Source organism: Rosa rugosa, chromosome 5, assembly GCF_958449725.1.
Source record: "Rosa rugosa chromosome 5, drRosRugo1.1, whole genome shotgun sequence".
Taxonomy (NCBI): domain Eukaryota; kingdom Viridiplantae; phylum Streptophyta; class Magnoliopsida; order Rosales; family Rosaceae; genus Rosa; species Rosa rugosa.
In genome coordinates, this window is record NC_084824.1 from 46,531,693 (window position 1) to 46,554,584 (window position 22,892).

General features: G+C 46.3%; 2 protein-coding genes across 6 annotated transcripts; one reads left to right on the plus strand and one right to left on the minus strand.

Annotated features, from left to right (window-relative positions):
- The first annotated feature begins 327 nt into the window (after nt 1–327).
- LOC133708189 (disease resistance protein RUN1-like) lies at nt 328–19,740 on the plus strand. Of its 5 annotated transcripts, XM_062133643.1 has the most exons (7): nt 328–1,374; nt 1,628–2,729; nt 2,858–3,143; nt 3,240–4,618; nt 16,465–16,542; nt 16,626–16,835; nt 16,929–19,740. In XM_062133643.1, the coding sequence occupies exons 1-3, from the start codon at nt 866–868 to the stop codon at nt 3,029–3,031; spliced, it is 1,785 nt and encodes a 594-aa protein (XP_061989627.1). In that variant the 5' UTR covers nt 328–865; the 3' UTR covers nt 3,032–3,143; nt 3,240–4,618; nt 16,465–16,542; nt 16,626–16,835; nt 16,929–19,740. The 5 variants fall into 5 exon arrangements, 4 of the variants coding, with proteins under 4 accessions (XP_061989627.1, XP_061989626.1, XP_061989628.1 ...); XM_062133642.1 differs by having other exon boundaries at nt 16,626–19,740; XM_062133644.1 differs by having other exon boundaries at nt 16,631–19,740.
- A 150-nt stretch (nt 19,741–19,890) lies between these two features.
- On the minus strand, nt 19,891–21,611 carry LOC133708190 (GATA transcription factor 1). The gene is made up of 2 exons (XM_062133646.1): nt 21,331–21,611; nt 19,891–20,720 (listed from the first exon to the last, which is right to left on the minus strand). Exons 1-2 carry the CDS (start codon nt 21,442–21,444, stop codon nt 20,148–20,150), a joined length of 687 nt encoding a protein of 228 aa, XP_061989630.1. The 5' UTR covers nt 21,445–21,611; the 3' UTR covers nt 19,891–20,147.
- Nucleotides 21,612–22,892: the final 1,281 nt, after the last annotated feature.

Below are 22,892 nucleotides of genomic sequence, written 5' to 3' on the forward strand. Positions count from 1 at the left end.
TTCGGGTTTTCTAGATTGTATGCAAAAAAGTATGCGCGTCATTCTTCTGCCGCTGTTCCTCTGTTTATTGTTTGGCATTATCTCAGTGTCTTATTCTTATTAAGGTATGTGCTTTTTATTATCCTTTGGTTGATTTTGATATAAACCTAATGAGTTTGTATTAGTATTCGCTCTTAGTATTAGTGGAGATTGATTAATACTTTGAGGAGTGGTTGTTGATTCATTTATCACGTTTGGTTCAGTTTTTTGCATTGTAATCATGGTAGTACTGCATATGGTAATTTGTTTAGAATGATATAAACTTTGTAATGAAATTTATGCTGTGAGCAAATCAGTTACTACACAAGAGAGGAACTGAAATGCATTGTTTTTAGTTTGAACTTGATTATTTTTTTTGAATGAACAGAAGTGCATGATCCCATCCTTGACTCTTCACCACTCAATTTTTCAGCCTAATTGAGGTGTTAAAATTGATTGAAGTCACATGGAAAGTTGCACTCGAGTGAAATGGATTTTAAGGGAGAAATACTTTGTTTAGGCACTATCTTTATAAACACTAAAGTTTTGCATCAGTCACTGGTTTTGTTTGCATTCATTATTTTCTTTTCTATATTGTTTCAAGTTCATTTAGTTGTTTGGTTTCTTTTTGTTATGAAGCTAAGAATTTGATTTTAATTCTTTTAGTTGTTTAGGAATTACATGTCCAAGAATGCAATATATTTAGGTTATATTTTTCACAGCTATGGTAATGTCAGATTCTCTAAGTGCTTCTTTTTCATTATGCAGATCTTGGGAATAGTATGCTGTTGTTGACAGTAACAACACCATCCCAAATTTTTTCAATATCCTCCTGCAATCAAACAACATGGATCTGAGCAAACCTCAATTCGGAGCCTCCTCCTCTTCCTCTTCTTCTTCCACCCATTCATTCACACACGATGCCTTTCTGAGCTTCAGAGGTGTGGATACGCGCAAAACTTTCACAGGCCATTTGTACAGTAATTTGATTAACAAGGGAATTAACACTTTCATGGATAATGACCTTACAAGAGGAGAAGATATAAGAAAGGAGCTTCTCGAAGTAATTGAAGGATCAAGGATTTCTATTGTTGTATTTTCTGCGAACTATGCATCTTCAAATTGGTGCTTGGATGAACTTGTCAAGATCTTTCAGTGTAAAGAATCCAAGCAACAAATCGTTTACCCAATTTTCTACAAGGTAGATCCGTCGGAGATACGATACCAGAAGGGCCAGGTTTGTGAGGCAATTGCTCGCCTTAGCAAACACAAGGATAACTCAGAGAAGGTGGAGAGTTGGAAGGCAGCTCTAACACAAGCAGCAATTTTGTCTGGGTGGCACATCTTGGATGGAGGGTACGTATGTTCAATCTCAAGCATCTCAACTTTATAATGCAGATTTTAACATTCCACCGTTAACAGACAGTTAACTCAGCTAACAGATTACATAATGTTTAATCTTACCCATGCATCAATAGTTTCACTAACTAATGGACTAGAATTAGAGTATAATCTTGAATATGATTTAGTCTGTCATTGATTCGTCCCCTAAAAAACTGAAATATAGGAAAGTTTAAACTAAATGTTTCATATGCTTTTACATTTGCAGGCAAGAAGCGAATGACATTGATGAAATTGTTAAAGTGATATCAACCAAACTAATGAAATGCAACCCTTTAGATGTGGCAACATATCCTGTTGGAATAGAATCTCGTGTAGAAGACATACTTAAGCTCTTAAATATAGGGCAAGACGACCCTCACATGGTAGGGATATGGGGAATTGGCGGGATAGGAAAGACAACACTTGCAAAAGCTGTTTACAATGCAATTAGCTATAAGTTTGAACATAGCTGTTTCCTGGCAAATGTTAGAGAAGAATCATTTTCACATGGAGGTCTTGTCAAGCTACAAAACAATTTTCTTTCTAAGATTATAGAGAGGAATCCACCTAATGTGACCAATGTTGATGAAGGAATCATTGTGCTGAAGCAAAAACTAAGCCAGAAAAAGGTTCTCTTAGTTCTTGATGATGTGGACCACTTGGATCAATTAAAAAAACTTGCTGGAGGGTGTGATTGGTTTGGTCCAAGAAGTAGAATTATTATAACAACAAGAAAAATGAATTGCCTAAGGGCTCATAACGTCAATCCAATATATGAGGCCAAGGAATTAAATGATCAAGAAGCTTTAGAGCTCTTCAATTTCCATGCCTTCAAAGGAAGTATATGTGCGGATGACTTCTTTGAACTTGGAACTGAGGTAATACGTTATGCTAAAGGGATTCCGTTAGTTTTGGAAGTTTTGGGGTCAGATCTATGTAGTAAAAATAAGGATGAGTGGAAAGATGCATTAGAGTATTACAACAGATATCCTAACCAACAGATTCAACAAGCTCTCAAAAGAAGTTACGCTGCATTGGAGGATAGGATGAAAGAAGTTTTTCTTCATATTGCATGTTTCTTTAAAGGTTACGACCAAATCTATGTGATAAAAGTCCTACAAAGCTGTGACTTGAATCCTATGTATGGTCTCAAAGTCCTCAAAGAAAAGGCCTTGATCAAAATTGAGAAAGACAGTAAGATTTGGATGCATGACCTTTTAGAAGACATGGGAAAAGAAATTGTTCGGCAAGAGTCCCCTGATGAGGTAGGAAAGCGCAGTAGGTTGTGGTTTTATGAGGATGTTCGCGAGGTCCTTGAGGAAAACATAGTAAGTGATATTTAAATTATTTAATATAGCCTTGTTTATAAAATCTTGAAGAATTTTAGAGTATAATGCAAATATTTGGGGTAGGAGAAGAAGTTGCTTAATTTGACCCAATTGCTATTTCATGTTAGGGAACGGATAGAATTAAATGCATCGTGCTAAGATATTACCCTTCACAAAAGATATGCTTGAATGGCGGAAGCTTCACAAATTTGAAAAATCTTCAAATTTTTAAAGTCGATTATGCATGGGATGCTTTGCGGAGAGGGCTTGGATTATCTCCCCAACCAGTTAAGGGTCCTTGACTAGATTGAGTGTTCATTACGATCGTTGCCAACGAATTTTAATCAGAGGAAACTTGGTATATTGCACATGGGTGGGCCCTGCACAACTCCACTAGTGAACGAGGGATTCAAGGTGGTATTTGAAAGAAAGAATTCGATCACGTTTTACACATATTTTAACTTCTCATTTCAACCTTTTTAACTTTTTTTTTTCCTCTCTCCCAAACAGAACATGCGGTATTTGAAATCGATCCATTTGTGGGACTGTCCTGGTTTAACAAAGATTCCCGACTTGTCTGGATTAACAAGCTTTGAGTATTTGGAGCTATTTTTTTGTGATGATTTAGTTGAAGTTGATCCTTTTGTTGGCCGTCTCGATAAGCTCGTCATTTTGAAACTCGCCCATTGTAAAAAGCTCCAGATGTTTCAAGAGAGTCCACTTAAGTTGGAATCTTTGGAAACTCTGGATCTCTCATTTTGCCCACTCAAGTTGTTCCCTGAAATTGAGGGAGACATGAAGTCCTTCAAGTACCTGAATCTAAGTTTCACTGCCATCAAAGAGTTACCTTGCTCAGTTGGAAATCTCACTGGCCATACATCCTTGTCTCTAATTGGCTGTCAAAATCTTCCAAATGTACAATGCAGCATTTTCTATGGATTTCAACGTCTGGAGGAGCTTGATCTACGGAATTGCCACAACCTTGTTACATTTCCAACAAAGTCAGAATCACTTCCTCCATCGATCTTTTCAACTATCCTGACGAGATTACAAGTTCATCTCAACGGTTGCAATCGGCTTGAAGAAATTTCAGAATTTCCACGAGAAATAAATGGCTTATATGTGAGTGGTTGTCAGTCATTGGAAAGAATTTCGAAGCTGTCAAAAATTATGGAGGGTAGAGATTCAAAAATGTTCGGTCGGTTGGACTTGACTGACTGTTGGAGACTTTGCTACAATCTGGCTCGTGCTCGTGGAGTAGTACTATCAGAGGTTGAAGTTGACAAGCGACTATTTCATCTGGCCAATAAGAGAAAGAAGATGACATCATCACCGTTTGCGGGAACCAAAGAATTGATAGGAGAGGAAGAGGTAGAGGAATTGACAGCTTTGTTGACTCTTTTTTTCTCTTGTGCGAAATCTGAAGAATTCCAAGTAGAATTTCCCGCAAGTGCTCCGATTCCGATTCCGATTCCAAACTGGTTCACCTGCCGTAAGGATGTGAATTGGGATGTGGATAGAGAAGTGATAAAGAAAGAGCATGAGTTTTGCATTGAAATTCCTCAAAACTCCAATTGGGACAACAAAGGGTTGGCTCTCTGTATTCGATCGTCTTCTATTCGGGTCACTCATTTTGTTTACATAAATGGAATAAAGTTTGACGAGAAAATCATGTGTGGGGATGAAGTGTGGGTGCATTATATTCCATTCGTTACAGTAATAAGGAGGTTCATGAGTGAGTGTGGGCTGCCGCCACCTGATATGTTTCGAGTTATGTTTCGTCTTGAACATGAATATACACGCACAAGGCCTTTGGGGGGAGAGGCTCGGGAGTCCACCTGATCGAAGATTTGGAAGGAGAAGGCCGATGATAGTCCAGCTGACTTCCAGTAGGTTCGTTATCTTTTTCTTTTTGTGTGTTTTGAGGCTTCTTTTATAGCCGGCCTACTATATATCATTCTCAAAATCAAAATCATATTTGAATCGGAAACGCACTCTGTTGTCCAGATATATGCTGATTATGCTGCCACTGAGGATGACATTGACATACCCAAGGTACAAAACACTTACCTTAGAAGAAATACTCCTTTAAAATCATGATGCTCGATCATCATAGCACAATGTTAAGGTAGTTATTCCCTCTGTTAATGTCTAAAAGTTCAGCGGTAGCTAAACCTTTGTTAACGCTGATCCGGTGGGCGGATCAATACTTGTGACGTTCTCAAAGCTTCTGCTACCTGTCAAGTAAAATACAGAGGGCGTCAGAGGGAGACCGCGCTAGGCGGTCTTCGACTCTCCTATGCCTAAGTTAGTCAATGTATTTATGTTGACAAAGTAACAGTAGGTAAGTATTAAAAGCGTAATTAATGAGGAGAGAGGAGAGAACCTTTTATAGGTGAGGAGGAGGAGGTTCTCCTCTTTGTTTTCGATGTGGGACTGATGTGCTTCAGTCCCCAGCTCTGGGAGCTACTGATGCTATTTTGGCACGGCGCGTGGAGGCGCGTTGGCGGTGATCTGGGGGTGATCCGAGGCTCAGGTCTTTACCCGCCTGGCTGTGTATCTGCATGTTATTCCTTTGGCGGGAATTAGTACCTCTGGCGGTACAATGAGCGTAGCCCATTATAGCTAATTATGTTTGTAAATGTACATGTATGTACAAGTCCCCCAAGTCCCCAGTCAAGGAGGGCAATCTTGGTTGGGGAGTTGTTCAGCGGTTTGAAGCGTTATCTTCCGCTAGACTTACAACAGCATAATTAGCGTCAGTGCGTTGTCAACCATAGATTTACTGAGCAAACGCTTTATACCCTTTCGGGTGGGCCCCTGCTAGGCCCCCCAGGGAGTCCCCCACTCCCCGGCGAAGATAGACCTCTGGATGGTCGGCAAATTGTTTGTTGAGGGGGAGCTGCACGGAGCAGAGGGTGTTGGTAGCGAGCCCAATCTTTAGTACCCAAGTGACGGGGGTCAACGTGCTTGATCAGGAGAGTCGTAGACTGTTGACAAGTCCCCGTGTCCCGTAGGGACGGTCTGACCGTAACATCGCGTGGCAGTCGTTGTCAGAGTGAGGCGTGGCCCCGGGATCCGCCGCTGGCGGATATCCCCCCGCTGACTGTAGCAGGAAGCAGCGTCTAGTAGACGTGCCTGACGGTATTTTATTGAGCGATATTGCGCTGAACAAAGTACGCAGCTTGCAAGAGGAAATGGGGTTCCGCTAGAGATGTGTAGCGGAAGATGCCCCGCTTGCAGGATGACAAGGGAGAAGTGCCACTGGAGGAGTTTCGCTCAGCGGAGACTTCATTACTTGGAAGGTGACAAGGGAGAAGTTCCGCTGGCGGGGTTTCGCTCAGCGGAGACTTCGTTCCTTGGAAGGGGACAAGGGAGAAGTTCCGCTGGCGGGGTTTCGCTCAGCGGAGACTTCGCCACTTGGAAGGTGACAAGGGACAAGTTCTGCTGGCGGGGTTTCGCTCAGTGGAGACTTCGTCTTGGAAGGGGACAAGGGACAAGTTCTGCTGGCAGGGTTTCGCTCAGCGGAGACTTCGTCCCTTGGAATGTGACCAGGGAGAAGTTCCGCTGGCGGGGTTTCGCTCAGCGGAGACATCGGACGGTTAGTGACTTCTTCCCAAGTGGTTACTTCCATTAGACGCTTCGTCTGATGGTGGTCGACAAGTGGCCGACTACCAGAGGGTTAGCGTCCGGAGGCTTGTCTCCTAAGCCTGGCCGTCTTCTCGCCATTAATGCTAGTAATTATAGATTCCGTAACCGAGGCGACGCCTCAGTTAATCCGGAGAGTAAGTGGAGACGTGGGACACGTGTATGGCTGGTGCGCGATGTCGTTTTTGAGTGGACGGTTTAGAATGCGTTGATGTTGACATAAAATGGGGGGAAACTCAGCGAGATTTGACACTTTGCTAAAGCTTCAAACTCTTACTCGTCGTCTTCACGCTCTGCTCGTCCGAGACTGAAGAAAGAGGCTGCCGGAGTTTGGAGATATCATTCCTGGAGAAACGAAGATCTTCCCCACTGAAGACTGTTGCGCGCCATCATACCGGAGGTTCCACCACTAAGGTTGGTATTTGGATTCCTTTTCCCTGTTTCATTGGATCTGCTGTTTTCTAGATTTTGTTGTTTCTGTTTTTGGGATGCTTTCTGCTCTTCTTTGGTGTGCTCTGAGGGTATGAAGTGCGATTTGGGGGTGGGTTATGGTGTTTGGTAGAGGGTTGGTGTTTAGGGATTTGCTGGATGGTCCAATCTGGGTTGAGTGTGTTTGTTCTTGTTTTGGCTTTTTCTGGGTAAACTGTTCTTGGTGTTCTTGGCTATAACTGATATAGGCCTAGGCTAGATCTTTGTTTGAGCTAACTGATTTGGGTTTTAGGGTTTGGGATGGCTAACGTCGTAGAGCTTTCGAGCAGTGAGGATTCCGGGTCTGACGTGTCGTTCAGCGTGGTGGATAGAGTATTTATTGATTCGTTGCGTTCGTCTGCCCATGCAGGAACCTCACTGCCAGAACCGCTAGAGGTTGAGCCGCTACAGACCATACCCTGGGAAGTAGCTATGGGTCGTGCTTCGCGTCCCGAGAGTTCTAGGGCAGGAGAGGCCGCCGCTGCCAAAAATAGGCGCGACGAGCGGTTGGCGAGTAACAGCGCTGCCAGTGGCTCTGCCGGCGGGGGAGGATGCTAATTCGGCGTGGGTCCTCCAGGATGGCACCCCATTGACGAGGCAAGAGGGCAGATGAACGTTGCTGCCGTCAATCGGGTGAAGCGGATGTTCCGGTTGCCAGGTTCGGTGAAGCTGCGTCCGCCGACAGTGGACGAGAAGGCATCGGTTCTTCCAGAGGGGTTTGCCGCCGTGCATGAGGCGATATTCCGCCAAGGAGTGACACTCCCGCTAGTGCCAAATCTTCAGATCTTGGTGTGCGAATTTGGCCTTGCTTTTGGGCAAATTTGCCCCAATATGTGGCGGTTAATGCTGGCGCTGAACTCACTATGGCGGTTGTCCGGTTGTGAGGGACCTACTGTGGCGGAGGTGCTTCATTTCTACGAGCTGGTGTATGTGAAACGCCAAGGTTGCAGAGGGCAGGTGAATTTGAGCCGCCGCCAGGGAGCGCCCAAGCTGATTGAGAACCTAAGGGATTCCATGTCCTACTGGCGGGGGACCTTCTGCGTTGCCACGGGGGGGGGGTGGGAGTACCAAGCTGGGTCCAACGAGGGGGAGCCGACATTTAGGATTAAGTCGAATTTCAACATATCCGAGGTTGTTTACCGGTCTCCGCTGAACATAGCTGGCGGTATCTCCAATGCGTAGACTTATAATTTTACTAACGATTATTGTGCTTGTGCAGCGGGATTGCGGTATAACCTGAAGCGTGAAGAAGAGTGTCGCCTGGCACGCATCAGAGGCTGCTGGCGGAATCGCAACTTGTTGGATTTTCGCCTTCTTACTGGTTGGGAGTTGTTGGTCGATCAACGACTAACTCGCGCCGTTGGTAAGAAAATATCCGCCACACTGTTCCTTCGATCAGAGTGCCTCAGGTTGACTGGTTATATATATATATATTTTTTTAGAAACTCCGCCAGGTAACAAAGCGAGCCGCGACGCTTTCGATAAGGCTATGGACCGCGCCGAGATCGATAACTTCCTAGAGACCATGTACGCCGAAGGGTTGGCAGCCCAGCAGACTGTTGTGAACCCCGACAAGCTGGCGATGAGCCCGTCCGAGGTTCCGGTGGTGCTACCCATGCCGAACCACTCCCATCTTGGTTATGACGGCCTGCCGGTCGTTCAGGCGGGGGCCTATGTGGATGGCGGGAAGAAGGGATCCGCCGCCGCCGCGCCGCAAAAGGAGCGGGTACCTACCAACAGGCGTGGTTCTCAAAAGGAGAGAACGGTGCAGCCGGCGGAGACTGTCACCGCTGCAAGGGAGGAGCCGCCGGCGAAGGGATCGAAGCCCACTGCCGGGAACACACGGGTGCTCCAGAGAAAGTGCCTGCAGATTGACTCCCCCGACGAGGAAGAGGGGGACAATGTGGAGACCATCGGGGCCCGCCAGCAGAAGAAGGCTCGGCAAGCTCCGCTCAAGGCTCCCGTGGTGGAGAGAGAGACGCCCGCGAGTAACCTGGACTCGTTTGCCGCTTATGCCGAATTCATGACTGACGGTGAGCGGGAGTTTCTCTACCATCTCTGCGAGCGGCTGGGGTTTGTCGGCCTAGCGGGGATTTCGCGCCCAACGGCCATTGACCAGTCGCCCTATAGCTCGGCCTTTGGTCAATTGTCAACTGGGTTGCATGAAATGTTCCTGGCGGCGTTGAAGCAGCCCCGGGTTGAGCGGAAGCTCAGGGAGGAAGTCCAAAGTCTCCAGAGGGAGCTGGCGGAGGCGAGGGACAGGCTGGCGGAGGTGGAACGACGCCTGACATAGGCGGACTGTGACGCCGCGGACGCCCGTGGCAAGCTGGCGGTGGCCATCAAGCGGGACCTGGAGAGGAATGAACGCGTCTCAAAGTTGGAGCAGGACATGGCCTTGCTGCAGGAGCGGGTAGCCGCTAAGGATAAGAAGATCGATATCCTACAGCGGGAGTCCGCCGCCAGACTAGCCGAGGTGAAGAGGCTGGAGGGTGAGGTCGCCCGCCTGAAAGCTGCAGGGAGCAGCGCTGCGGCCGCCGCTGTTGAGGCGTTCAAACAGTCGGTGGAGTATAAAAAGGCCATGACTGAGGCGGCGAAGGCTGGGGCCCTAGCAAATGTGGAGATGTTGAAGCAGAAGGGCGCTATTGACTTTGTTAAGGCGTCCCAGCCCACTGTGCCGGCAGCCAAGGATGCCCCGCCGGCGAAGGATGTGATCCCTGTTCCAGCGGAAGGCGCTCGCTCGGGAAGTGGAGAGAGCAGCGCACGTCCGGCGGATGGCTCCCAGCGGACTCCTCCTCCTACCCAGTCGGAGGTGTCCCGTGCTGGTTTCCTAGCGGCTCATACACGGGCGGACGGTACCATAGAGACCCCAAGTCCCACCGCCCGAGGGTCTGACCAAACAAGCCGCGCGCACCCGCCGCCGCACGCCGAAGGTGAAGAAGCTGAGGCCAACCCCTGAGATGTTGGAACCTCCCCTCTTTTTTGTAGCCGCTGAGGCGTAACAAATTTTGTAATGAACATTTTTATATGGAATGAAGTTTTGAATTTTGGTGTTTGTCATGATATGCCTGTACCGCTAGGGTTTTGACCTAGACTTTTCTTTTGCCAATCAATGAAACATTAAAGGGATTAAGATTGGTCCAAGTGCACCGCGTAGCGGACGTGGTCCGCTGACGATTGCTGGCATTGCCAGTTGCCCTCGGTGCTAGACTTGGGAACAATAGTTTGAATAATTCCTCGTTTCATTGATAGCTGATTGATCAGCGTGTACAAAAGTGGGGTAATACCCGTTGGGTAGCTTCCCTTAGCTAAATATTGAACAAAAATTTAGCTAAGTCAAGATGCTCCTGGGTAGCGGCATGACTATTTGTAGTAATACCGAAGGTGTTCGGTATTCCAAGGGTGGGTCGTTGTGACGCCATCCTTGCCCATTAAGTAAAAGGTGCCTGGGCTAAAGACTTCCACAATTTTGTATGGACCTTCCCAAGTTGGGCGGAGTTTTGTTGGCGGTGGAATGACTTCCTTCATTACCCAGTCCCCCAATTGGAGGTTCCGGGCTTTGACTCTGGCGTTGTAGAAACGCGATACCCGCTGCTTGTTTTGCAAGTTGCGCAAATGGGCCTCGTGTCGTTTTTCCTCCAGGAGGTCCTTGTCTAGGTTGACGCCGTTGCTGTTGGTCTCTGGGCAGTAGCCTTCGACCCTAGCAGTAGGTTGAGTTACCTCAACAGGTAGGACAGCCTCTGTTCCGAACATCATACAAAAAGGTTTCGTCGGTGGCGGAAGTTGGAGTTGTCCTGATGGCCCATAGAACTTCTGGAAGCTTCTCCGCCCACAAGCCCTTGGCGTTGTCGAGTTTCTTTTTCAGCAGCTTCTTGATTATCTTGTTTGCTGCTTCGACCTGGCCTTTGGTTTGGGGGTGGGCGACAGACGCAAAACTCAACTTGGTGCCAAGGTTGGCGGTGAAAGATATGAGCTCTTTGTTGTTGAACTGTGTGCCGTTGTCTGTGATGATTGTATGTGGGACACCATAGCGGCAGTAGATGTTCTTCCAGAGGAAGTGAATTACCTTGGCGGTAGTTATTGCCGTCAGTGGCTCTGCCTCTATCCACTTGCTGTTGTAGTCGATAGCAACAATGATATATTTGAACTGGCCCTTGGCGGTTTGGAATTTTCCCATCAAGTCGAGGCCCCACGTAGAGTGAACCCATGGGCCGATGATGATTGACAGCGGCTCTGCTGGCGCATGTGGGAGATCAGCATACTGTTGGCATTGGTGGCAAGACCGAGATATCTGCCGGGCGTCATCACCGAGTGTGGGCCAAAAGTATCCTTGTCGCATTGTGCGGTTGGCCAGGGATCTGGCGCCCGAGTGGTTTCCTCATTCTCCGCCGTGGATCCTTGCCAGCACGACCTTTCCCTCCTCAGGGGTTAAACAGCGGAGGTTGGGGTGGGTGAACCCTTGGCAGTAGAGCTTGCCATTCTGGATGTTGTAGTGGGTTGCTCTCCGCTTGAGCTGTCGCGCCTTGACTTTGTCCTCCGGCAATGTCCCGTTACGCTTGTATTCGATAATCTCGTCCATCGAGCTGGGATTGACCTCGATGCTGAAGATCTCCGCCAGGGTCTTTGTGATACTTGGCCTGTCAAGGCATTCCACCCTTGTGTCCGCTTGACTTTGATGTGGTTGGGCGGTTGCCAGTCTCGCCAGTGAATCAGCCTTGGCGTTCTTTTCCCTGGGGATTTGTGTGATGGTGTGAAATTTGAATTTTTTGAGCAGCGTCTTGACGTACCCCAAATATGCCGCTAACTGTTGGTCCTTAGCTTGGAAGCTGTCGTTGACCTGGTTAACGACTAATTGAGAGTCGCTGAATATGTTGACGCTGTCAGCACCTGAGTCGATGGCAAGGAGTAGGCCGGCGATGAGTGCTTCGTACTCCGCCATATTGTTTGAAGCTTTGAAGTTGAATTTCAACGCGTACTCCGCGTTCAGTCCCCCGGGTCCTGTTAAGATGACTCCGGCGCCGCTGGCCTTGGCGCTAGTGGAGCCGTCCACATGCAGGTTCCAATCTGAGTGTGGGGGAGCTGCTTCTTCAGCGGTTACCATTTCTGTTCGGGGCTCTGTCTCGGTACCGGGTTCTGGCTGACGCTCGGTGAGTTCAGCGATGAAGTCTGCCACCGCCTGGCCTTTCATGGCGGTTCTTGGCTTGTAATCTATGTCGAACTCGCTGAGCTCAATGGCCCACTTGCTGAGGCGTCCCGAATGTTCAGGGTTCTGCATTACCTGCCTCAGCGGTTGATTGGTTAACACATAGATTGTGTGGGCCTGCAAGTACTGGCGGCAACGATGAGTGCGAGAGCTAGTTGCTCCAAGGGAGGATACCTTGTTTCTGCTCCGTTCATGCCTCGGCCGGCGTAGAACACTGGGAGTTCATCCTGGCCCTCCCGCCGGACAATAGCGCAGCTTACCGCTGACACTGATACCGCTAGGTATATAAACAGTGTCTCTCCTTGCACAGGGATAGAGAGGAGTGGGACTGCCGCTAAGTATTCCTTCAGGCCCTGGAACGCCGCCTGACACTCTGGGTTCCAGTTGATGACTTTCTTGTGAGTCGTTTTGAGGAGCTTGAAAAATGGGGCACACTTATTAGTGAGTCTGGAGATGAATCGAGAAAGGGCGGTTAACTTGCCCTGGAGGCACTGGACGTGCACCTTATACTCAGGATCCGCCAGGTCGAGGATGGCTTGTACCTTGTCCGGGTTAGCCTCGATGCCTCGCTCGCTGACGATATAACCCAGAAACTTGCTGGCGGTGACACCAAAAAAGCATTTTTCTGGGTTGAGGCGCATACCATAGGCTAGGAGAATGGTTACTATGATCTTGAGATTTGCCACATGTCCGCTGGCTTTTAAGCTTTTGACCAACATGTCGTCCACGTAGACCTCGATTATTTTTCCGAGATGTTCCGCGAACATGGCGTTCATCAGTCGTTGATAAGTTGCACCGGCGTTCTTCAGACCGAAAGGCATCAAATTGTAGCAGTAGAGGCCCTTGTCGGTGGTGAAGGTGGTGCACTCCTGGTCGCCGGGATGCATCTTGATCTGATTATAGCTGGAGAAAGCGTCCATCATGCTAAGGAGCTCGTGTCTGGCGGTTGCGTCAACCAGTTGATCAATGCGAGGTAGTGGGAAGCTATCCTTTGGGCATGCCTTGTTGAGATTTTTGAAGTCGACACACATCCTCCACTTTCCTCTGGGCTTCTTGACCATGACCAAGTTAGAAATCCACTGGGGGTAGATGACTTGGCGGATGAACCCAATGCCCTGGAGCTTGGCAACCTCTTCTCCTATTGCCCGGTACTTTTCCTCATCAAAGGCCCTCCGCTTCTGTTTGATGGGAAAAAAGGATGGTTTGATGGTCAACTTGTGTGTGATGATTTCAGGAGAGATACCTGGAATGTCCGCGTATGACCATGCAAAGACGGCAGCATTGTCACGTAGGAATTGAGTGAGTTCCGCCGCTACCTCTGGGTCTAGCCGGGCGCCTATGCGGACTGTCCGCTCAGGGTGCTCGTCCGAGATGCAGACAACCTTCAACGACGTTTCCGGGTTGACCGGCTCTTTCTTTACATACTTCTTCTCCTCATCTCTAGGATCCTCGAAGATATCTGGTGGCGGTGACTGATTACCCACCGTCAGGATTTCATGGCGGCGCGTTGACCGCGCTATAGTCGTTGAATAGCATTCTCGTGCCAACTGCTGACTTCCCCTCACACAGCCCGTGCCGTTGGGTGTAGGGAACTTCATGAGAAGCATGTATCCGGCGATGATGCACTTGAGCTTGTTGAGTGCCGGCCGCCCAATGATGGCGTTGTACGAGCTGAAACAGTCGACTACTATGAACTCTGTATGTATCTCCGCCATGCATGGACTAGTGCCAATAACCAGTCGCATATAGTCTGACTCCAGCGATTGCGTGACGTCCCCGGAGAAGCTGAGCAGTGGCTCGTGATCCTGGAGTAGTTTCTTGTTCCGCTTGAGATGGTCGTAGCAACCGCGGAAGATGACGTTGACAGCGGACCCGCTATCCACCAGGATTCTCCCCACTGAAAATCTGCCAAGAATGGCGTCGACCAAGAATGGGTCGTCATGGGGTAAATGCACTCCGCGCTCCTCCTCCTCTGAGAAGGTAATAGGTTCCCAACCTGACCTTGGGAGTTTCGCGGACCTTTCGTAGCGGATGTTGCAGACTTCCTTTGGGTGATTAACGCGTGCATAGCGCTTCCTTGCCCTGTGGGACATGCTAGTGATTGGGGCACCGCCGTTGATGGTGTTGATGCAGCCCAAAGTCTCAACATTGGCGATCACAGGTGGTGGTTGGCGCACCTTGAACTGCTCCATCTTGCCGTCACGGTACAAGGTCTCAATGGCCATTTTGAGAGCGTTGCAGCTGTTGGTATTGTGACCGCTGTCCTCGTGATATTTGCACCACTTTCCGGTGTTTCTTGGTTTTCCCATTTTTGGGTATCTTGGTGAGGGTGGCGGTGGGATTTGATCCTTGCATTGATTGTATATCTCCTCATACGAGGCTGTGAGGACTGTAAACACTGCATACCGCTGAGAGGACTCCGCCTGTTTGTTGCGGTTATCCCCATGGGTTGGGCGGTTGCCCTTGTTGTAGTGTTGGTCCCTCTGCCGCTTGTTCTGGTGGTGGCCCTGCTGCCACTCCCTCTTCTTGTCAGTTGGCGGCGCTGAAGGGGTTTTGTTAGCGATTTCCTGATGACTGGAGGATGGCTGTGTTGACTTTGTTGGTGTTGCTGGTGGCGGTGGGGTTTCTCCATATGTGATGAATTCCGCCTGGGCGTGAATGACCGCCTCACTCATGACGTGATCATATGCCGCATTTGGATGATTGTAGTTGAGGTGATAGAGGAATGGCCCCTTGAGAAGTCCCTGCTTGAAGGCCGCCGATGCCATTGTTTTGTCTAGGTCGCGGCACTGAGACGCTGCCGCTCGCCACCTTGTGACAAATGCCTTCAGTGATTCCGCCTCCTGCTCCAACATTAGTTGGGGGATGGGCGGTGGTCCCATCCCCAATAGTTCAGGTGAGTCCAGCGGTACCTGCATCTGTATGACTGGACCCGGTACCAATGTGCTGGTGCCGGGCCTACTACGCCTGGTGCTGCGTGATTGCTCGCTCTGCGCTGGATTGGCGGTGGCCTCCAGCGTTTTCTTCAGTTCTTCAAAACGTGACATCAGCGTAGCCACTTGTCTTTGGGCCTCAGCCTTTTCTCTGCGCTCCTCCTCACGCTTTCTGTTTGCCTTGTGGAGGTCCGCCAGTGCTAGCTCGTACATAGTGGTGAGATCTTGGCCCGGTGGGCGGCTGCTGCTTGGATTTGCCTCACCGCCGGGGTTGTTGGCTGGGGTGGTGAATAGTGCGCAGTTAACGCCTACCGCTGGGTCGGGGGGTTGGGGAGTGGTGAACTGGTCTGCCTGCTCTTCAGCATTTCCCCCGCTACCGCTAGTCATGGTGATTGTGGTGGGATGACTTTTTGTTCAAGGACTCCCACAGACGGCGCCAATGTTAATGTCTAAAAGTTCAGCGGTAGCTAAACCTTTGTTAACGCTGATCCGGTGGGCGGATCAATACTTGTGACGTTCTCAAAGCTTCTGCTACCTGTCAAGTAAAATACAGAGGGCGTCAGAGGGAGACCGCGCTAGGCGGTCTTCGACTCTCCGATGCCTAAATTAGTCAATGTATTTATGTTGACAAAGTAACAGTAGGTAAGTATTAAATGCGTAATTAATGAGGAGAGAGGAGAGAACCTTTTATAGGTGAGGAGGAGGAGGTTCTCCTCTTTGTTTTCGATGTGGAACTGATGTGCTTCAGTCCCCAGCTCTGGGAGCTACTGATGCTATTTTGGCACGGCGCGTGGCGGCGCGTTGGCGGTGATCTGGGGGTGATCCGAGGCTCAGGTCGTTACCCGCCTGGCTGTGTATCTGCATGTTATTCATTTGGCGGGAATTAGTACCTCTGGCGGTACAATGAGCGTAGCCCATTATAGCTAATTATGCTTGTAAATGTACATGTATGTACACCCTCTCTTTGAGATAATGGCACATGCATATGGTGTGTGTGTGTGTGTATATATATATATCATATATTGTTTCTAGTTCTGAACTTGCCATGTGTAGTAGAACTAGTCTAGGTTGAACACTGAAACTTTTATGAATTTCCTCGACTTACTTCGTTCAGGAGTGTTCAATTTAGAGGAAATGATCGAGTGAGTCTTTGGAACTAAACCTCTAGAGCATGATCAATGGAGTTGATAAGAGTCATAAGACCTACACCGAGGGTATCCATGTCTGAATTCCTTGTCTGTTCCAGAGCAGTAAAGACGCACACATTGATCAATATGTTAGAAATAAAAGGAGAGGTACGCAAAAAGCCTTACACTTGAACTGATCTTTTGGTTGAAATCATGTTTTAGCTTGGCTTAATTTAGATCTGCTAGTAACATCCAATAAGTGGGCTGCTTATAAATTGCTCAAGATTGTATTTGGTAATTGGACCTACTCTGCACTCATGTTTGTAGCCTTTGATTTTTGATTGTTTCTCTTTTTGTAGGTAAAAATCCTTATGCAATGTCTGTATTAGGTTGAGTTGCGAAGGAACTCGATGCTCCAGATATGGCTGATACAATAGGTAATTACTTTTTTTTGGGTGAATTAGTTAGCTAGTTGTTAATAATGGATTTTATTAACAATGGAACTTCTGTGTGTATTCAGAGCAGGTGGATTATGTACTTCATTAGCAAGCAAGGTTGGACACACCATGGATTTCATTCAGTTTTTCCATGCATAATCAGAGACACCTCAAGAGGGTTTGGTCTCTTTGCAGCTTTGGTAGCATAGTGAATCCCAGTCCTCTTCTCCAGTCAATTGTCACTATCCCATTCGCGATTGTAATGGATTCTGTTTCACAAGTTTACTTCCAATGTGAGTGCACAGTTGGTCTTTGTTCTGTTTATCTTTAGAAATAATACTGGGAAAGAAAAATTTGCCAACTAAAGGCAGCCTTTGTTCAACCAGGTTTTCCAGACCTTCTGGATTCTATGTTGGATTCAATGGTGTACCCTTTTCTGATAAGTCGCTGTTGCGGGGTTTCTTAACATTCGTTTGGTGTGCCCAATCCCATTTGGTTTGAATGCAAGCAGTTGTATGAACATCTAGAGTTGTATAAACCTAGATAGCCTAGATTACCTATACATTACTGAATTGAATTCTTCCTTTTATTTTCTTGGCATAAGTTTGTATCTTTCTGAAACTTTAGTAAATGTGTAATAGTATTTGTTGTCTTTCATCCATGTTTTTGGTGCAGATTTTCAATATATTGGTAATGATTGCTACCTTTGTGATGTTTGTACTCACAGATTGGACTTTGTCCATGACAAGATGTGGCAGTCTGCAATTGTTTATGTAAGCGATGAAAGGACTCTCAACTCCTTAAATAAGGAGCCTATTCTTCTGTACAAACTCCTTTGAAAGCACTCCAGCAGTGACCACTTCTGATGGCTTTGTATTGAATATGATTTATTATTGTTGTGCATAAACCATTTTTGGGTGCTGGCCTTGCTTCGTGGTTAACGCACATTTGTCCTTCTCTTAGGTATCTTGAGCTTAAAATGGACAGTCTTGCTGCAGAATAGGTCTGCAAGAAAACCATTTTTGGGTGCTGGCCTTGCTTCGTGGTTAACGCACATTTGTCCTTCTCTTAGGTATCTTGAGCTTAAAATGGACAGTCTTGCTGCAGAATAGGTCTGCAAGGAAAGTCCTTTCTCTGGAAACTACAAAGTCAAGTCTGGTTATCATTGCCTCAGAACTTCACTCGAACTTTCCACTTCTACTGGAGCTTCTACTTCCCACCAAATTTGTGACAAAGTTTGGAGATCAATTTGGTCCACCCCGGTTGTCCCAAAAATTCAACAATTTCTTTGGAGAGCAGCTACCAACTCATTACCTATCATGTGGAACCTTTTTAGAAGGAAGGTGATTCCCTCCCCCATTTGCAAACTTTGTGGCAAAATTCCTGAGACAGTTGAACACTGCCTTCTTCTGTGTCCTTGGACAGAACGTGTCTGGTTTGGTTGTTCACTCGGGTACATCCCCCACAAATCAAGCATCACAACATTTGATTCTTGGTGGCTAAAGATGGTAGATGGCTTCACTGATCATGATTCAAACACCTTTCTCTCTAAGCTCTCTTATCAGTTATTCGAAATTTGGAAATCTCGCTGTGCATCAGTGTTTAGAGATACTCTGCCCAACCCAGACTCCACGATTTCCATTGCTAATTTTGGGACACTAGAATTCCTTGAAGCGAAATCAACAATCAATGAGCCAAACTCTATTCCTGCTGCTCCAACTCATGCACAAACATGTCAGTTCCTAATGATCCCTTTGTCAAGCTCAATACTGATGGAGCTTGGGATAAGTCTTCTCTTAGAAGTGGTCTGGGAATCATTATCAGAAATAGTGCTGGTAACTTTGTAGCAGGTGCTAGTATTTCTACCCTTTCTAACTCAGCAATTGAAGCAGAAGCCTTAGCCATTGTCCAAGGTCTAACTCTGGCTACAAAGATTAATCTCCAAAATGTCCAAGTTGAGAGCGACTGCAAGGAAATCATTGATTCCCTTTCGTACATTAGGGAATGCAGCAACTGGAGACTTACACCGTTCCTTGACAGATTCCACTGCCTTGTGACTAAGTTTCAGTGTGTTTCTTGGTCATGGATCCCCCGTGAAGCTAACCGTTCAGCAGATGCTGCGGCAATGCTAGCTAAACAGAGGATATGTTTGGAAGAATGGATCAATCTTCCCCCGACCTCTCTTTTATCAGTTCTCAGAAGTGATGGCCTTCCTGGACCACCATCTGGAATTACTTGATGTTATCTAAATTATTCATATTTGGGACTTTCGTTTGTTTTTTTCCCATTGTTTTACTTGTACTCTGCAACCTTGCCTTTGGCTTATGAATGAATATTTCTTCAACCAAAAAAAAAAAAAAAGGAAAGCCCTTCGAAATTGGATTGCTGAACTCCAGCAAAGAGTTTGGAGTCTTAATGCGTGGGCTGTCTTCCAGAAACTCTAGAACCTTGAATTTGTTCGTTCAAGGTTAAAGAATCCTGTATTGTTAAATCTGCTTCAGGCCTGTCCTAATCTGACCACATGGTTGATTTAGAAAAACACATGCGACTCTGGAGTCTGGAGTCCCAAACTAACATAACAGGTGTCCAATGTTGTTGTGGCAATAAGCAAGGAAGCACCTCTTTATGAAGGTAGAAATTACCTCTACATGAAATGCAAGTATTGGAGATAGGTCTATGGGCAAGGGCACTATGTAAAATATTTTTATTTTTAGCAAGAACCATACTAGGCTCATTGGAATGTCATATGTAGAAATCCAAAATCACTTTCATGGATTAGAGCATCTCCAACAGTTTCCTCATACTTATCCCTATTTTAGAGAAAGTGAAGAAAGAGAAAACAAAAATCTCTATATTTAGAGCAAACTCTAAAATTATACGAAGTTAACTTTTTGAAGGTTTTATTACTTTCTCTCTTCTCTTTTCAATTAACACTAATTTTCATTGTTAATTATTTGATTACATTTTCATATATAAAAAGTATTATCATATTTAATTATAAATAATAAATTATAGAGAAACTGTTGGAATTATGAAGAAAAATTATAGTGATTTTATCTTTTGAGTCTATATAATAAGGATTTTACATAAAGCTGTTAGATGCTCAACTACAATATCCAATCATCCTGCATTTCATTTGTCATAAGAGATTTTCACAACAACACCCTACCTAAAATGTTTCATATTCAACTGTAACTTCTAGCACTATCCAATTGGGTTAAAGTGTTAGTAAAGAACGATCCAAACATCATACAAAAGCAAACTGACGAAGTTCCCAAACCCCTAAAAATCCATTGATCCATATTCTTCTCAAATCCATCACATCTAAATTCAAGCAACAGAGCAAAAGAATTAAAAATTGGCAAAACCCCAAAAATACTGTTTAAGTCTACAGAATAACCAAAAAAATAAAAAAGTCTGCAGAATAACCAAACACAATAACTTCAAAATCCCCCTAGCTGTGATCTATTCAACAAAACAAAGAACTTCTTCTAACAATCTAAGTAACACTAACCCCCCACCACTACAACAATCCTACTATCTCCTAAACTACACTAAAATTAGCAGTAAAAACTAAACAAGCAAAATGACTATTCCACAAGAGCCTAACCTGTATCCTCAGGCTTCACAACCATCCCCATTCCATACTTTTGCTTCCTCATCTCCAATACCTTCCTGTGGGAGTTCGAATGCATCTCGTTCGAGAACGTCGGGCTACTCGCAGGGCGGTACTCGGGGCAAAGCCGCCCTGACTTGTACCTCACCCCACAGGCATTACACAAGGTTTTGGGTCCAACGGGACCCGCCCGCCATTGCGGTGTCTGATCAGTCCCGCAATGCAGGCACTTTCTCCCAATATCCAGCTTGCTGGCACTGACACTGGCACTGTGACTCCTGCTGGGTTTGCTCTCAATCGGTTGGTTCCAAAATAGCTGCTGCGCAGGAATTTCACTCCGCCTGCGGCGGCCTTTGGTTCGCGCTCGGTGGGGCGGCTTTAGCCCCCCACACGAGCTCATGAGGGAGGCGCTGCTGCTGTTTGTGCTGTTCTCCAGCACCGAGACAGGGCTCTGGTGCTTGGCAATCGCAATGCCGCCCACCTGCTCCGAGAGAATGAACGTTTCCACCGCCGGGAACGCGTCCTTGTTCGATATCCATTCCAGCTCTTCTTCTGCTTCCTCCTGCCAAAATCAACCGAAATTAAGAAACCCAGTGAGTCGACTCGGTACTCGGTCGGGGTTTTAGAGTTGACTCAGTGTCGGGGGACAGGGGTAACAACAAAAAAACCAAAAACCAAAAACTCGCCACGTTGTACGTTGATGTTAGGGTTGGATAAGATTGTCTTTTCACACTGGGGAGTGGCATTATCAAATTAGTGTTTGACAGTTTGAGAAAGAGAGAGAAAGTGAAAGTGGAAAAATAAAATTTCGGTGGGAATCTGTAACGGCACATCTAATATGGGCCAGAACACACCAGCTCACAACGATAAAGACCCAATCCACATAATTTCCTTTTTCCATAAATACCCTTCTCCTAAAACCCACCAACCCAATTTCAAGGGGCAAAACCGTCATTACAAACAAAACAGTAAGGCCTGCACCAATCAGAAGGCAAGCCACCAGAACCATACCGGACTCGCCCCAGTCAACTCGGCCCGAACCCGACCGGGTCGACACGTGGCCGGCGGCCGTGAGACGCCGGCCGGGTCAGAACCAGACTCGGTCCATTTACGACGACTCCGTTAAGCCCTAAAAACAAAGCCAGAAAATGGGTGGGTGGGGTCGGACTTACAGTTGCGATTAACGGACGGCTAGGATCATCGGGCCGGCCGTCGTGGTCGCCCACGTCGGACAAGAAGTTACGGAGGTCGTCGACGAGACAGGACGCTGGGTCAAGTGGCACCATTTCTAGAGAGAGAAAACAGAAACGGGTTTGAGGGTTTTAGAGAGAGAAAGTGAGAGTGAGAGAGAAGGGAAGGGTTTCTGAGAGAAGACTATATTATCGTAATCACGATGGGATGGTGGCTTTGGAGAGTTTTATGAGGGTTTTTGGGTGGGAATGAGGGGCTGTGAAATTTTCTCTCTCTAAACCTTTTTATAATTCTATTTTCATTTTTCTTGCTTTTTTTTTTCACATTTTTGGTAACGTACATGAGAAAAAAAGGAAAACATATCCAACGCGGTTTGGATAGTAACTCATATTAAATGGTTTTAGAATACGAGCGGATGCATTGAACCGGTTTTTATGATGATGGGCGGAAAGTACATGTTTCATAATGTCGTGTGCGCTACAGATATCAATTTTAATATGTATGTAAAATTTAGACTGATGACCTTACTTGATATCATACATAGTTTTGTAACACAAATAATGACCCGGTAGGGTAAGTATTAAACTACATATAGTTTTATTTTGGTTTTATAAAATACAACAGTAAACGTGAGTAGATTCGAGCTTATTTGATCTTTAACGGTTAGTTTAGATAAATTGTTAGGTTTACGTATAGGAATTCTTTTCCTTTTGTTATGTATTTCAAAAAACCAAAGACGATGAATCAAACCCATAATTGGAAAAAAGGAAAATTGACCCATAATGCTGATGAAGTTTGAAGAGATGGAAAATTTGGATATAGGAGAGATGAAAGGAGGCGGGTGTCCTACGCAGTTGGGTTCCCTCAAGTGGACGACATCAACAAAGCCTCATCTCCCAATTTCAAAAGGACACGTAATGGAACCAATATGACAAGACCACGTGGAATGGAATAGTAAGGACTTTCGTTTTCGTTTTCTAGTATTTTGAATTTTGGGAATCTCTGCTCGCTCAAGAAGAGTCCTCACACATCGCACATGACTTGTTGAGATCTCGTACATAATTAAACCTCCGCAATTCCAGTGTAGATCACTGTAGAGCATCTCGTGGTCTCGGCGGCACCGATGGAAATTTCCTACAAGGTTCAAAGACACACACAGTTTTTCACATGATATAACTGTGTGTTTGACTCACGCCCTGCTCTAGAACTAGAAATACTGTGTGTTTGAGTTGATCTGCTTGACATGATATTTTTGGTCATGTTGTATCATTTTCACCGGTTTGATATCATGTTGTAGTCTCAAACTGGTGGTGTTATAGTCACTAAAAGTCAGACCGAAAATCACCAATAAGGCTGTAACCGCGGCATAAACTTTTAAATTTTGATTGATTCGATTGGTGGCCAGTTTGGCCTCTCCCCACCAACAACGAATTGAGAAATGTTAGCTTACTGGGTTATTCTCTTCTTTACTGATCAACTATGTTTTGGCTAATATTTTGGGCATATATGATCGTCAAAATGCACAACAATAAATTCGGTCTTA

Excerpts from the sequence above, each read along its gene's own strand:
- LOC133708189 (XM_062133642.1), top strand. The coding sequence starts at position 866 with ATGGATCTGAGCAAACCTCAATTCGGAGCCTCCTCCTCTTCCTCTTCT. Across the intron at positions 1,375-1,627 it reads TGGCACATCTTGGATGGAGG|GCAAGAAGCGAATGACATTG; the intron begins GTACGTATGTTC and ends TTACATTTGCAG. Across the intron at positions 2,730-2,857 it reads AGGTCCTTGAGGAAAACATA|GGAACGGATAGAATTAAATG; the intron begins GTAAGTGATATT and ends ATTTCATGTTAG.
- LOC133708190 (XM_062133646.1), bottom strand. The coding sequence starts at position 21,444 with ATGGTGCCACTTGACCCAGCGTCCTGTCTCGTCGACGACCTCCGTAAC. Across the intron at positions 20,721-21,330 it reads GCCGTCCGTTAATCGCAACT|GAGGAAGCAGAAGAAGAGCT; the intron begins GTAAGTCCGACC and ends TGATTTTGGCAG.